At 36.5% G+C, this 15,691-nt stretch overlaps 1 protein-coding gene across 11 annotated transcripts in view; it reads left to right on the plus strand.

Moving 5' to 3' along the window:
• LOC131077053 (DNA-directed RNA polymerase III subunit 1) overlaps positions 1 to 15,691 on the plus strand; it is a 275,512-nt gene that overhangs the window by 141,416 nt on the left and 118,405 nt on the right. For all 11 annotated transcript variants that reach the window (XM_058014439.2, XM_058014440.2, XM_058014431.1 and 8 more), the window contains 2 exons: positions 4,865 to 5,056; positions 5,300 to 5,398. In XM_058014439.2, coding sequence (XP_057870422.1) covers positions 4,865 to 5,056; positions 5,300 to 5,398 — 291 coding nt within the window. The remainder of the gene's footprint in view (positions 1 to 4,864; positions 5,057 to 5,299; positions 5,399 to 15,691) is intronic.

The following is a 15,691-nucleotide window of genomic DNA, read 5'->3' on the forward strand; positions in this document are numbered from 1 at the left end:
TTTCTTGTGGACATATCAATGAATCTATGTGCTTTTGATTGGTTTGTATTTCTAATGCTCAGTCAAATATTGATCAGTGCTCAACCTGGGTGCCAATATCGGTGCTCAATCTGGATACCAATATTTACATGATTTACTCAGTCAACCTGATTCAAGACTTTTTTTTTTGGCAATTTTTTCTTATAAAATTGCAAATTTCTGGTGAATCTTTTTTGACTTTCTGGGTTTTCTTTTTTTTTTTTACTTTTATATTTTCTGTGTTTATTTTTTCCCCAACCCTAACCCAATTTGAAAAACTATTTATCTTTTGGTTTACTGATTTATTCCCAAGAAAGATTTTTACTACTATGGTTTGAACTTTGTATAGTCAACAAATGTAAACTTCCTATACTTTGAAATTTATTACAAAATTCTTCGGAACATGAACTCATGTTGTACAACCAAAGGTTATAAGGAACTTTACTTGTTTTTTTTTGTTAGCTGATCAGGCCTTTTGTGTTGTTGCCCTCTACATTGCCTTATATAAGGTTGAACAACTGCATTTACCATTTCTGCCCAAAATTTTATAGGAATGCTCTTTTAGCCCATAGCATACATCTAGCCATTTCCATCACCACTCAATTTCTCCTCTTCATAACTCCATTTTGTGGCATATAAGGGTTAATTTTTTTTCTACATTCCATTTGGAGAAAAATCAGCAAATTCTATTCTTCCTCGTCACTCTCTTATCATTAGCTGTGACTTTAAAAAATGCAAATTCATTCTCAGTCACTTTTGTGGTGAGAGGAAGACAAACAATTTAAGTGCCCTTTGTGGTTTAGTACAAATGACCAGAGCAATCTCTGAAGGAGGCCTTGGTATACAAATAATTCATTTCAATAGGGATTTAGCCACCAAACATGCCCATAGGTTAATGCATGCAAATGATAAACAGTGGAGCTCAATTCCCCTGAACAAGTACGAGTTGGAGCTAGCAGAATGTATCCATTTTCCCAAAATGGTAAGGAACTTCTTCAAAAGTAATTATTCAGCATGTTGGATATGTTGTTTACAAGCTATGACATGAAACAGAAAATATATTGTTTATCTGGTACATATATTGTTGATGTAATAACTCTTACAGTATGCTTTGTACTAGTTTTAAATTTTAATAGCCAACTCATATGCTTCTTTTTGCTTCACTGCTGTGCTGTGCTATGCTCTATTGCTTGTGTCACACTGAAGACTTTATATGCATCATTCCCACAAAGCATGAAATATATATTTTCCTTTATTAATACAAAGTTTTTGACTTTCAGTTAAAAAGTAAAATCAGCAGTACACTGACCTCAAAGTGCAGCAATCCTAAGCTCACTAGAAGTTAGTTAGATCATGGTGTAGTCTATACTAGCACTTGTCGATGTTGCTCTCCTTTTATTATAATGCCTAACTAAATATGATGGTTCATAGAGGATGCGTATTGATTATATAGCTTTAAATAAGATAACCACCAATCCCAGCTACTCTATTCCATTGGTGGATGAGTTGTTGGATCAGCTTCAACATGTCAAATATTTCAGTAGGCTAGACTTCAAATCTAGTTTGTGCTTTTACAATGCTGACTAGCAGGCACAGATAAAATTGAATAGAAAATTTAACTAGTGCTGATTTTATCTCCAAAAAGAATATCAGAACTTCAATAACAAATTTGTGGGCAGCATAATTATAACCCTTCACACATTTTGTATTCTTGACTTTTTTTTTTCATGTGTTACCTAATTGTGATGAATACTGGCCATTGAGTTATTGTGTTTCTATATAGTATTGCCATAATACTGAACTTAGTTTTATGTATTCCTTCACATGAATATCTAGAATACTTGTGCACTACAGTACTGCTTCAAGATTGTATTACTTATATTTTCAACCATTTATTTCCTTTATACCAGGACAGCTGTGAATATCAGATGCATGCTTGAAAATCCAGGAAAGAAACTTAATTTTCTCAGCAGAACAGAGATATTTGCCATTTGTTGATAAATTGGATATGAAGTATGTGTTAGAAACACGGTTGCTGTTCTACCAAAAGATTGACCTGTTAATGTTCAATACAACCATGATAGTTTATGAATCCACGGGAGGTAGTTAAGCCATGTCACAAACTCGAGCACTGTGCTGCACAACACAAGGAGACCAAGGGCGCACACCTTGCAACAATCCCCCCCTCCAGCAGAAGTGAGGGTTTGAACTTGTGACCTAGGCTCTGACACCACTTGTTAGAAACACGGTTGCTGTTGCACCAAAAGATCGACTTGTTAATGCTCAATATAACCATGATAGTCAATGACTCCATAGGAGACGGCTAAGCCATGTCACAAACCTGAGCATTGAGCTGTACAACACAAGGAGACCAAGGGCGCATGCCTTGCAACAATTTGAAGATGGGACTCATAATAGATATCATATTGTACCAAAAATTTATGACATCAAAATTTGTGATGCTTGCACCACTTTCTCTGCATCTTTTTGTATGTGTAATGACCCCTTCTCCTCAGTGACCACATGAGAGTTGATTAGCTTATTTCATGTCATCCTAATAGGCTAATTAGGAGATATAAGGGATGATATGCTATTCACGTCATTAATTTCTATCGGTGGAGAAATAAAAGGTGGAGTATTATTTTATGGGATCTTCTATTATTATTTGGTGAGAAAAGTTACTTAATGTTATAAAATAAAATTATAAAAGTAAAGTGACTTTATTTATAAAATGTGACTTTATAAGGAGTAAATAAAATAAAGTGATTTTAATCCCACATTGAGAGTGGAAGCTCACCAACGGTTTGGGAAGTCTTTATAAAGGAGCCTTGTCCTTCTCCAAGGGGGATACTATGTAATTGTTTGATACTTGATATTTCTCTGTAGTTGCTGGTGTGACAGTGACAGCCATTTCTGAGGACGAAACCCCTTGGAGATTTGTAGGTTGTTGGATAGAAACCCAACTCTACTTGTGAGGTGGATTCATTCAGAGTTCATCATTGAGCTTATTGCAAAGTTTTGAACAGATTTGTGGAAGTTCCAGCTAGGGCTTGGATACAATAATGGAGCTATGTTGCAGGTTGAAGGCTACATGAATTTATATGATATTTCTAGCTTGGGTGACTTCTTGTAGGGCATGTTTGGAAATGACTGCAGAATTGGGTATGTGTTGCATGTACTGTTTGTAAATTTCTGAGTAATTGCAGCATCAAATGCTATTGTAATAAGTGCCAAAATTCACCATTCCAATACAAGGGTTTACAGTTCCCTTATGGAAATTCTGTTATTTTCTATGTTACCCGGGGATGCGTCCCCGGTATTTTTTTCAGCCGTCTCTGTCCCGGGGACAGGGGACTCCAAGGGGACGTCCCCATAAATTCTGCATATAGACAATAAATTTTGACAATGAATTCTATAAGCAATTTGACTTTGACTCTCAATTTAACACAAATTTGCCATAAGAACTCTACTAGTTCTTATATGTTAAGGTTCTATAATGGATATGTGCATGTTTTATCCATGTTTTCATAGGAATATTTAAAATTTCCCTATATATTTTAATTTTCCCTACTTTTATATAGTTGTCCCCTTTGCCGTCCCCTAGCCGTCCCCAAAATTGGCAAAAAAAATCACCGTCCCGGAAACACGTACCCCCGTCCCCTGCCGTCCCCGTCCTGGAAACTTGGGGTAACATAGGTTATTTTCATTTATTGCACGTTCTTATCATTGCATGCACAAGAATATTCAAGACACGAAATAAACACCAAGCATATATCTAAACAAATTCATTAATTCCATCAAAATTTAGACAATAGGATATTTCAGTATTTGACCCTCAGAATAGGAATGAAAATTGACGCAGAGCATAAATTGGTTCTGAGACCTTGGAAAAAACAGTATACCATTCTTATCTCTGAAAGTAGAAAAAGACATGTGAAAGCTCAGAAGCTTACTTTTATGTGCAAGTATTTAATTCTATACAGAAAATAATACATTCCCGTTTTTCACATCCCTGCATGACACCTTATTTTCACCTGCATGACATATTACACTATCATGAAACTTTACATCTGTAATCACATAATAGCTTGCAATAACTAAAAATTTGATTGTAATTGAGGATCCCTCTTAATTTTTTTTCTTGTATTTTTTTCTCTATACTTATGGGTTTCTCTATCTTATCTGTGCCCATGATTGGTCACTTGTGCTGATTGTATGGATGATCTTAACTGTCCTTAAATGCTAATAATGGATTCTAGTGGATCTGAGATTATTTGTGAACATGGGATATAACCACAAAGATTAAAAAACTATTAAAATATTTCTATTGAGCCTTGAATTATGTAACAAAACAATAATTATGTTCATGTCTGTGAAGACAGATTTACTTTTAGCAATGCTTGAAGGTTTCTACCACTGATTCAAACTTGTTTTCCTCTCCATGCATCTTTACAAAGTCTTAACAGACAAGCATCATATCCACCTAACCTTTTAATTAGTATATTATTACCATATAGTCAGATAATGTAATTGTGACCACAGCCAGTGACAGTGAGATTTGCACTTTCCTTACATATTTAGCTGAATGTGAGGTTAACTCTGACCATGCAATTTTATTTAGAAATCAGTATTTAGAGTGATATTATAGTTTTCTTCTTTGCCAAATGCTATTCAATGTCATATGTATTTAAATTATTATCATGTCAGTTCTTAGATAATACTTTTTATAGTCCATTTGGATGTGCATGCCATAAACTATTGTCTACCTTTTTTGTGGTTTATTTCTTATTCATGAGGGGCATTGTAAAGATAAAAGAACTTGCTTATAGTAAGCTATGTTGTTCAGATTTGTCTCAAGGAGTTGCATTGGCGAAACAGTCCTTTGATTATGTCTCTATGTGGGTCCAAGGGTTCACCTATTAACATCAGTCAGATGATTGCTTGTGTTGGACAACAATCTGTTGGAGGTCGTCGAGCACCAAATGGTTTCATTGACCGCAGTCTTCCACACTTTCCAAGAAATGACAAAACACCAGCAGTGAGTTGTCTTTGAATTTTATAATGGATTGTTAGACATTTTCTCTGTGCTATGTAGAATTACTGTGTATGATTTATTTGAATAGCCAAGTACAACATTTATACCATAGCTTGTTTTGGTTGCGTTAGTTTACCTTCCTTTACAATCTCTGCGAAATGTTTGATTTCAGTTTACCTTTTTCTTTGTAGGGAGAATATTTGACACATATTGTACTGAATTGTCTTCTGTGCTTTGCTTTTTTAGGCCAAAGGTTTCGTTGCAAATTCATTCTATTCTGGATTAACAGCAACAGAGTTTTTCTTTCACACCATGGGTGGTCGTGAAGGTCTTGTTGACACTGCGGTAATATATATTTATGAAGCATTGAAATATGAATATGATTGCATAGGTGTTCTAACTGTTCACTTTTAAGTATTAGTGCATCATATGGTGTATTATTTGACTTCTCATCAATGATAGGTTCATATCTTGAGAGTTTTTCTAAATCAAGTATGATTTGTTTGTATAAATTTTAAAGTGCTTTTATGATCATGATGTTGAACTAAAAAATTGATCTGAGAAATTCTGCCACTGTTATGGTGCATTTGTTTTGATTACGTTGATCTGGAGGAACATTTCCTTGCAAGTGCTTTGACATTGAATCCTTTTGGTTGACTGTGAACATGACCAGGCCCAGAGCGGTTCTAGGGATGAACATGCACTAGTTTTAGATGTGCTATTACATGCATGTGTCTGTCAGGTTGTGGGTTACCATATTGTGATTTGGGGATTTGAACTTAAAAGTCACTCTTTATGGATACAACACTTTACCATTATACTACAACAACTTGAGCATTTGAACATCGACTTTGATTTTATAGATGCCTTGCCTTTTCATTATTAATTTATGTGTCAATGCATTCTCTGGACTATAAGAATGTTTCCATAAGACGGTGATTCATGTTTATGAGTTGTTGAAGTTTAAAATTGTAATTTTCTTTTACAAAGTGATTTGTTTGGAGTCTTCACCTATACATGGGAGCTTAGATTCTAGAATGTTCTCATTAACTGTTGATCTTTATGTCAGTAATTGGTTTAATTTTTTTTCTTATGTTGGAAATGTTAGTCTTTTGAATTTAAACGTCAGATTAAAATTTGCAATGTTGAATAGCTACTTGTAACTTCTTGTATGAAGCAATCTGATGTAACAGTAGTATCATTTCAAAGTGCACATTTTGGTGCCTGATGCCCTTCTGCTCAAATCACAAAAGATAGTAGAATGAGTAGGTGAGTACAGCTGTGACACATGCAAGTAATGCCACAAGAAACTTGTTGATTTGTTTCTATGACACCTTGAACACAGAATAAAATACTAAGTATTTTATCCTCTCTTGAACAAGGAAACCTCATATGTTAAACTTTGTGATCAAATAAGGCCACCCCAAGGTTTACAATGCAAACAATTGACTTTAATGTTGGATAGATTCAGTGTATTGATGTGATATTGCTGGTAACACAAAGGGACTTACATTTTGCTGGAATGTGGAAACTAACTTAACTTATCAAACAAAGAAAGATTAAAAGGGGTAAAGGGATAGGAAATCTAATCTAAGACCTAACAATACAAGAAATGATTGCTTAGTGAAACCAAACTAGGTTTTGCTTTGGTATGAGGAAACAACTACACAAAGATGGTGCAATCTCCTAAGGGTATGCAAATGATTTTCAAATCACTTATGCACATCAACACCATGAACAATGAGCATAGAGAAATTGAAGTTAAGCTTTCAATTGAGTTCAGACCATAGAAACGAAAATCGCCATGAATCGCCTAAACTCGCCGAGTTCGAGTACGAGTCATACTCGCTGAGTCTCTGGGACTCGGACTTGGACTCGTCCGAGTTTGGCGAGCAAAATCGCCAGACTCGCCCAGTTTGGCGAGTTTGATCCGGCGAGTTTGGCTCAAACTCGCCAAACTGGGCGAGTCCTGAACCCCAAACTCAGCTATTGGCTGGGTTAGTAAAATGACAAAAAAAAAACATTTTTAAAAGTTTTTTTAAACTGAATGGTATCGTCTTTGTTCACTACAACCTCCGCCTGAGAATGAGAAAAATTAGGGATATAACATGACAGCCAATAGAAAAATAACACCCGATGGCTTTATTAAATAATAAGTTCTTTTGGCCAAGCGGAGCCCGCAAGGGGTGATGCCCCTTGACCCCACCTTGGGGGCGCTGCCCCCAAACCCCCGTTGGAAAATATGGGGGGAAACTGCGTCGATAGAAGTAGGGAAAATTTAACCTCTAAGTCTAACACTGATTGGATTGACCAAGTAGATATCGAGGTTGAGACTGTAGCCATGGCAGAGGAGGAGCAGAGAGCACGAGCACAAACAGGAGATTCAGAGGCAGATAGTGACACGGATGTTCTTGATGTTGGTGAGCATGGCATGGTGTCACGGGGAGCGGCTATGGCTGTCGAATCATCCAGGACCTACCTTAGACGCCTTCGCATGGGGCCGGGGCCAGAGGGTGCAGGGTCCTCTGAGCCATAGGCTTGTAGTTGTATTTACCTTTGGTATTTGTATGAAACATTTGGTGATGATCATATGATGACATGGATTTTTTATTCCACGAGTTTTGTAATATTGTATACATTTGACAATATTTATATATCTATGCTTGTTATTTCCTTCAGCTACAATTTGCGTTTATGCTAATGTGATTGATGTATACTTGTGTATGTAATCAAATGAGCCGAGTTTGATGATGTTATTGTGTCTTTAAGGTGTATTCAATAAAGGGTGCCTGAAATAAGTTTTAAATCTTTAAAAATCTCTAAATTTCTTGAGTTTTTCACTTTCCTGAGTCCAGCTGAGTCTGACGCCGAGTCCCGAGTTCGAGTCCGAGACAGCCTCACCGAGTTGGCCTCGCCGAGTCCGAGTCCCGTTTCTTTGGTTTAGACTAATCATGCACTGCAATTTGCAATCAACAAATTCCAGCTGGTATAAAGATATGGGCTTCGCCATTAATCAACAATAATATCTTCCATTCAACTAATTTGTTGGTTGAAAATTTTGTACACTTGGGAAGGCATGCAAAATTATGGTTTCAGCCACAGCATGTGAGTTAAAAACTCTCCTAATTCGAAGGGAAGGTTCCTCCTTTCCCACTCTTTCTAACTATTACAAATTAATTACAACCTATAAACACTAATTTATTCTTGGATGAAACAACATCCTTTTCTTCTTTTCAAAAAGATGATATTCTTTTCTCTTGCTTCAGAAAAGAAACTATGACTTATAGTAACAAATGTAGAAACTTTCAAGAAATTTCAACAATTACAAAAATCCTTATACAAAAAGAAGCGAAGTTTCCATAAAAGCACAAAGTCTTCCGTCGCTTCCTCGGGACGGGAATGTAAAAACAAAAGCTCAAAGTCTGTCAATATAGTGCATTTCTAGATTACTATTGAACAAGAACAAATACAAGCACAAAGTCTGCAAGAAATCTGATTAAAGCTCTCTCCAACAACTTTACTAGAATCTCAAGTATATGCAAAAAACCATACCATTGTAACATAAGAATACAATGAATATATGAACAAAGCATCAACACAAAGTCTGAAAACTCAGATGTTCTCCTTATATTGCTTGAGAGTCAAATTTACAAGTGTAAAACAGAGTTTTTCTTGCTTGCCAAAAAGATTCATATTACATAGAGCAGTCTCCTATATATAGTAGAGGGGCTAAGAGCAAAAAGTGGGAGAAGTCCAACTAATTAAGACTTATTCCACAACTAACTATGAGTTATTCCAAATTATTGTCCTATTATCTTTCAACTTGTAATTTGGTTACATGTAATTGTAAGTTACAAGATTACAAGTAATGTGATTACTTGCAATTACAATTTTTGGTATTACATGTAATTTGTCAAAGGGAAATTACAAATCCATAATTGAAACTAATTTAAGTGTCCAAGACACGACTTTATTTACATCATCCTTTGTCTAAGAGGTCTTCATGCTACTACAAGATGTTGGGAAGTATTCAAGATTAGTGAAGGTATTTGTCTAGAAACATCAACTTGCATCCTTGATAGTTCTTATGTCCTTTGCCAATGAACTCCAACCTTATCTTCTTGCTTGGGATAATACTGATTCTTCAAGAGAAGTTCTCTCTATGCATATGACATTGTACTCTTTTCAACTTATATCATTATTGTCATCAACATATGATAGCACTGGCTTTTGCTCACTATCATTACATGCATTACGACCCCTTGCAATCGGGTCTCTAGGACCAGATTGCATATTGATCTTCCAAAGGGAAAACATGGGAATGAGACTATGTGGAGATAAAAGGCGAATTTCGGATCTTGGAAGGCGAAATGCAAGCTGAACGTAGCGAACTTGGAATGCGGAAATGAAAGAACACAAGTTGGGGAGAAATGTTGACACTTACAGTTGCAATCGGGTGTTTAAGACCCGAATGCAAGTAAGCATGCTTGCACAAAAGGCACCCACTTGCAATCGGGGTTTTGAAACCCGAGTGCAAGTGTGAGAAGTTTACAAGGTAGGCACAAACTTGCAATCGGGTCTCAAAACCTTGATTGCAAGTAAGCACATCAAAATGCTCACACAATGGTGGCTTGCGATCAGGTCTTGAAATCGAACTATGAAGGCAATGAATTTGGAAAAGGTAATGATAAAAACCATGAAGGAAGACGATACTTGCAATTGGTTCTCAAAACCCCGATTGCAAGTGAGATGCATAGGCGAAACAAAGGCTTGCAATCGGGTTTTAGAGACCCAATTGCAAGCAATGATAACTTGCAAGAGAAGGATAAACACTTACATACTTGCAGTCGGGTTTCTAGAACCCGATTGCAAATAAATAAATACATCACATAAAAACAAGTTAACTTGTAATCGGGTTCAAGAAACCCAACTGCAAGTAAAGACAATTGACTTGCAACTAGAATAAAAGTTCCTACTTGCAGAGAGGGACTCAACACCTGATATTGAACAAAAAGCTAAGAAAACGAAAACAAAGGCTAACCAAAACTTGGACAACGATGACAAACACACCCACTGATGATTTGACATTAACAAATACGAGTTTTAAACCTTGTAAAACGTGCCTTAGAGAAGAAAACTACAAAAAAAAAATTGAAACTTTTTTTGTAAGGGTTGTCTATTTTTGAAAATTCAAAAAATGAGACAACATAATCAACTCTAAGTAAACAAATCTAAAACTTGAGAAGTAGAAACCGTGCAACATGTTGAAACAACACACACAAATCCACCATGTCTTCAATGAAATCAAGTATTTATTTCGACATAGTCTTGGCAACAATCTCTGATCTCCTCCTCCTACTGCTACTTCTCTACATTCTATTAAATTTTACAAATGAGAAAGCAAAACCTTATATAGAGCTCTTGATTGCAAATCCGTGGCCTAGATTGATTGGAAATCAATGGCCAAGATAATTCAAAGAAAACCCTAAATGGGGTAGTTACAACAACCATCCTCATACATTTAATGTCCTCCAATGAGAAAATTACTTTACTTTAGATATATATCCCTTTTGAGTGAGGACCAATGTGAAAATAAGAGTTGTTACATTGAATTTAGTGCCTTCCACATGTGCACTTGGACATGTTGACATGGCATCACTTGATTGGTTGATGATTATCAGGTGGCACATCAGAATAGATATCTCGTGATACTCAACTTCATCGAACCTTTTGACTGATTGTGATTGTTCATATTCCCATATTGCATCATCTTTGATCAAGTTTCTAACTTTGATAACGCTTTTGGAACTATCTTCTTTCCTTGATCACATTTCACTTTCACATCTTCATGTTTTGGAATCCTTCATCTTGTGATGTTTTGCATTTCATTTTCATGTTTGGGAATCCACCTTGTGATGAAATTCACCTCCTTGGACATTCTTGATCCTGAACTCCTTGATGTAGTTCTTTGACTTCATGTTGCAATGTCTTTCCTTTGAAATATCTTGAATGCTCTTGACCTTGATTCTCTCATCCTTGTCATTGTTATTGACTCTTTCATGATGATCTTGGATTTCCAAGGTCATTGCAGTCAACTTGTTTTTCAATTTTCATCCTTGTCTTTCTTTGGTAATCTTTTTGAACATGTTGATTTTTCTTGAAATTATTGATCTTGTCATTTGCTTTGTTGGGTCGTTCATCATCTTTCACATTTCCACTTTCCTTGAATTCCTCTTGATATTGTTGATCTTGTCCTTGCAAATTTTGTCTTCTCCATGTGGTGAAGTCTTTCATTCTGGGCTCCATGCACCTCATTGCTTGCATTAAACCTAAAATGACAAAGAAAATACTTTAGATCAAAATTGTGAATTAAAATTCTAGGGTAAGGTAATGCAAGAAAATTATGATAATAATGGAGCTTAGTCGTTGCATTCCTAATTCACATGGAATTGGTCCCTAAATGTTTAAAACATCACTAATAAGTTTAACAATTTATAAAAACGCTTCCAAAACCCTTGAAAGATCTAGAAATGACATTCTACAAGTCTGATTCAACTTCATCTAGGTCTGATTTTCCTTGATTTGCTTTTTATTTTGATGTGATCTGCCTTTGATCGGCTTGTAATTCACTTGGAATAATTTGCATTTGTGTGTTTTGAATGGGGCTTTGACTTCCTGTAGGCCTGATGTCAACATATTTCTCTATCTGTGACAGTGTTGCAGTGAGTTCAGTGAGTGAATTTGTTTAGCATGTTGATGATCAGAGTTTGTGGATTAAAGGGTTTGTAGAGGATTGTGTATAGATGATCCAGTGCAATTTGTAGTGGTCCGCATGAAGATTTGAGTGAGTTTAGGTTATCTGTGTTGTGGCTGGTTTTTCTGTTGTTCAGTGATGCCAAAATGTCAGTATTTTGATCTGCATTGCTCCACATTGCAATATCTTGATCTGCGGATTTGGAGGAATGTTTGGGACGTTGATTTGTGTCTTCAATTCAATTGGTTCGTGTTTTGGAGCTCCACAAGTGATTTTTTGAGGTTGACAGTCATTGCAGTTAGTGTTCTTGAAGTTGGGTACAATGATGATGTGATTATAGTAATTTGAGTTGTTGCCGTGGTGATTCATGATGCTTGTGGATGTTTCTGGATCATGTGCCTTTTGTGTTGGTGGTCCGCATTGATCGTTGTGTGCATAATTGATGATTTTCTCCGATGTGTTGGTGTTCTTCATTGTTTTGGCCGACCAAATGCTTGTAATGTGTTGTGGATGTTCAATGCATAATTCTTGGAGGTGTTTCCCATTTGAGGCGTGTGATATGGGTCCGTTCTATGTCTTAGCCAACATTGCTTGGTCCACATGTGATATCGCAACGTGTGTCATTATATTTTGTAATTAGGTGAAGTTTGTTGACCCGACCTTGTCGATCTTGCCAAGGTTGATGTCATGTATAAATAAATGTAATATCTTTGTATTTGTGTAAGTGTATGAATGAGAATTAGATGTGTATGAGTGAATAATGCATACATCTTTCGGAGGCAGAGAAGAAGTGTGAGGAGAAGTTGTTATGAGCTTAGTCGGAACTGTAACCAGGCATTAGAAGATGTTATTTCTTCAGTTGATGATCTTTCGGATGTGATCTGAATTTGTTTGTAAGATAGTGAGTCTTCCTTGGTTGTAGCCCTTTCTTGTTTTTAAGCAGTGAGCTCTAGGTAGTGTGCCCAAATGCATGTGCATTCCCCATTGTAATATTTCATATACTTCTAACAAAGTATCATCATATTGTGGGTAGGTTCCCACCGTGGTTTTTCCCTTGGCGAGTTTTCCACTTCAAAATTCTGGTGTTATGTGTTTTCTTAATGTGTTGTTGATTTAAGCTTTCATGCTTAATAATCAGATCTGAGATTAAGTTTAATTTGAGTAAGTTTGTGAGACAACTGATTCACCCCCCCCTCCCCCGCTCTCAGTTCTCTGCTCGGAATTAGAACTATTTCATCATTTGGTATTAGAGCAAGTTCCTTTGGAGAAGCTTAACCGCTTGAGGTGATCCGGGATGGCGTCTTACAAGAAGGACAATCCAAGATTTGATGGTACTAAGTACTCTCTTTGGAAGAGCTGCATGGAATGTCATCTGAGATGTGTTGGTGAATCTTACTGGACTATTACAAAGAACAAGTATATTGTTCCTGCTAATGGACCTACAACTCTGGATGAGATAAAGGAAGCTGAATGCAACATTAGGGCTAAGGAAGCATTATTGAGTGCCTTGACAAATTCTGAAATGACAAATGTAATGGAATTGCAGACTACTCATGAGATCTGGAAAAAGTTGGAAACCCTGTATGATGATTAGAGTTTGCGGATTAAAGGGTTTGTAGAGGATTGTGTATAGATGATCTAGTGCAATTTGCAGTGGTCCGCATGAAGATTTGAGTGAGTTTTGGTTATCTATGTTGTGGCTGTTTCTTGTTGTTGTTCAGTGATGCCAGAATGTCAGTATTTTGATCTGCATTGCTTTGCATTGCAATATCTTGATCTGCGGATTTGGAGGAATGTTTGGGACGTTGATGTGTGTCTTCAATTCAAGTGGTTCGTGGTTTGGAGCTCCGCAAGTGATTTTCCATGTTGACAGTCATTGCAGTTAGTGTTCTTGAAGTTCGGTACAATGATGATGTGATTCTAGTAATTTGAGTTGTTGTGGATGTTGCAGTGGTGATTCATGATGCTTGTGGATGTTTCTGGATCGTGTGCCTTTTGTGTTGGTGGTCCACATTGATCATTGTGTGCGTAATGGATGATTTTCTTTGATGTGTTGGTGTTCTTCATTATTTTGGCCGACCAGATGCTTGTAGCGTGTTGTGGATGTTCAATGCATAATTCTTGGAGGTGTTTCGCATTCGAGGCGTGTGATATGGGTCTGTGCTATGTCTTAGCTGACATTGCTTGGTCTGCATGTGATATCGTAGTGTGTGTAAATATATTTTCGTAATTAGGTGAAGTGCATTGACCCGACCTTGTCGATCTTGCCAAGGTTGATGTCATTTATAAATAAATGTATTATCTTTGTATTTGTGTAAGTGTATGGATGAGAATCAGATGTGTATGAGCAAATAATGCATACATATTTCAGAGGCAGAGAAGAAGTGTGAGGAGAAGTTGTTATGAGCTTAACCAGAACTGTAACCAAGCATTAGAAGATGCTATTTCTTCAGTTCATGATCTTTTGGATGTGATCTGAATTTGTTTGTAAGACAGTGAGTCTTCCCTGGGTTGTAGCCCTTTCTTGTTTTTGAGCAGTGAGCTCTAGGCAGTGTGCCTGAATGCATGTGCATTCCCCATTGTAATATTTCATACACTTCTAATAGAGTATTATCATATTGTGGGTAGGTTCCCATCGTAGTTTTTCCCTTGACCGGGTTTTCCACGTCAAAATCCTGGTGATATGTGTTGTTGATTTATGCTTTCATGCTTAATAATCATATCTGAGATTAAGTTTAATTTGAGTAAGTTTGTGAGACAACTGATTCACTGCGCCCCGCCCTTCTCAGTTGTTTGCCCGGAAGCAAAGCTATTTCATCACCTCCAACCTATCCAAGGATTGAATTCAAAGCAAGGTGATCTTGAAGAGGTAATCCAAGGCATGAGTGCTAAACACATGCTAACAAGGAATTCCTAGCGCTTGCTAAGGTTGATCTGTCATGTCCCCTCTTTAGTATGACATGACACTTTATGTGGATTTGCCTATTCCAGACTCTCGTAGGCAGATGGTTGTGGTGAGAGAGTCATTTTGGCGTTTATTTGGTGAATGGATGGCTCATTATGCTCTTGGAGACATTATATTTTATTATTTGGGGCCAAGATGTTATATTTTTAAATTGAGGTGCACTTTTTATTTTATGAAGTAACTTTTTATCTAAAAAGTGCAATGAGGCTTCTAGAAGATTCTATTATGGATACTTCTAGAAAGTCATAGATACTTCTAGAGAGACTAAGAGGCTTCTAGAAGATTCTATTATGGATACTTCTAGAAAGTTATGGATACTTCTAGAAAGACTAAGAGGCTTCTAGAAGATTCTATTATGTGTATAAATAGACCCCATGGGTCTCTCATTTGGCATCCAAGTTTATTTTTTCTCTAGTGCATCTACTTGAGCATTTGTGGAGCTTGAAGGTCTACAAGTATTCAGCTGAATCATTGGGAACGATACCTCCCAAGTGATTGCATAACTGAGGGGGTGAAAGATCCTCTGAAGGGTTGCTCTTCGGAATTGGTACTCAGCCAATTCAGGTGTGCTTAATTGGAATACTATCTTGTCAGGGTTCGATTTAGAGATCAGTTGCAAGCTTACATCTTTGTTCATGTATCAATGAATGTCATTGTCTATCATTAGAAAGTCTGAAATAGTGATCAGAAATTAATTGCAACAGTTGTATACTTCAAACTCCCATATTTCTGAAGCATGTATGACATCTATTTGACATAATGTCAATTCTAGAATTGATGAAAAATTGAGTTGTTCCCTTGGTAGTTAAATTGATATATGTTTCCTATATACTTTGCAAATCAGTAAAGTGCTTAGTTGTAGATTGTATGTAACTTGTTGGACAATATTCCTTGAATCAAAATCATCAATTCTTCCATA

The sequence above is a fragment of the Cryptomeria japonica genome, chromosome 9 (assembly GCF_030272615.1).
Source record: "Cryptomeria japonica chromosome 9, Sugi_1.0, whole genome shotgun sequence".
Classification (NCBI taxonomy): domain Eukaryota; kingdom Viridiplantae; phylum Streptophyta; class Pinopsida; order Cupressales; family Cupressaceae; genus Cryptomeria; species Cryptomeria japonica.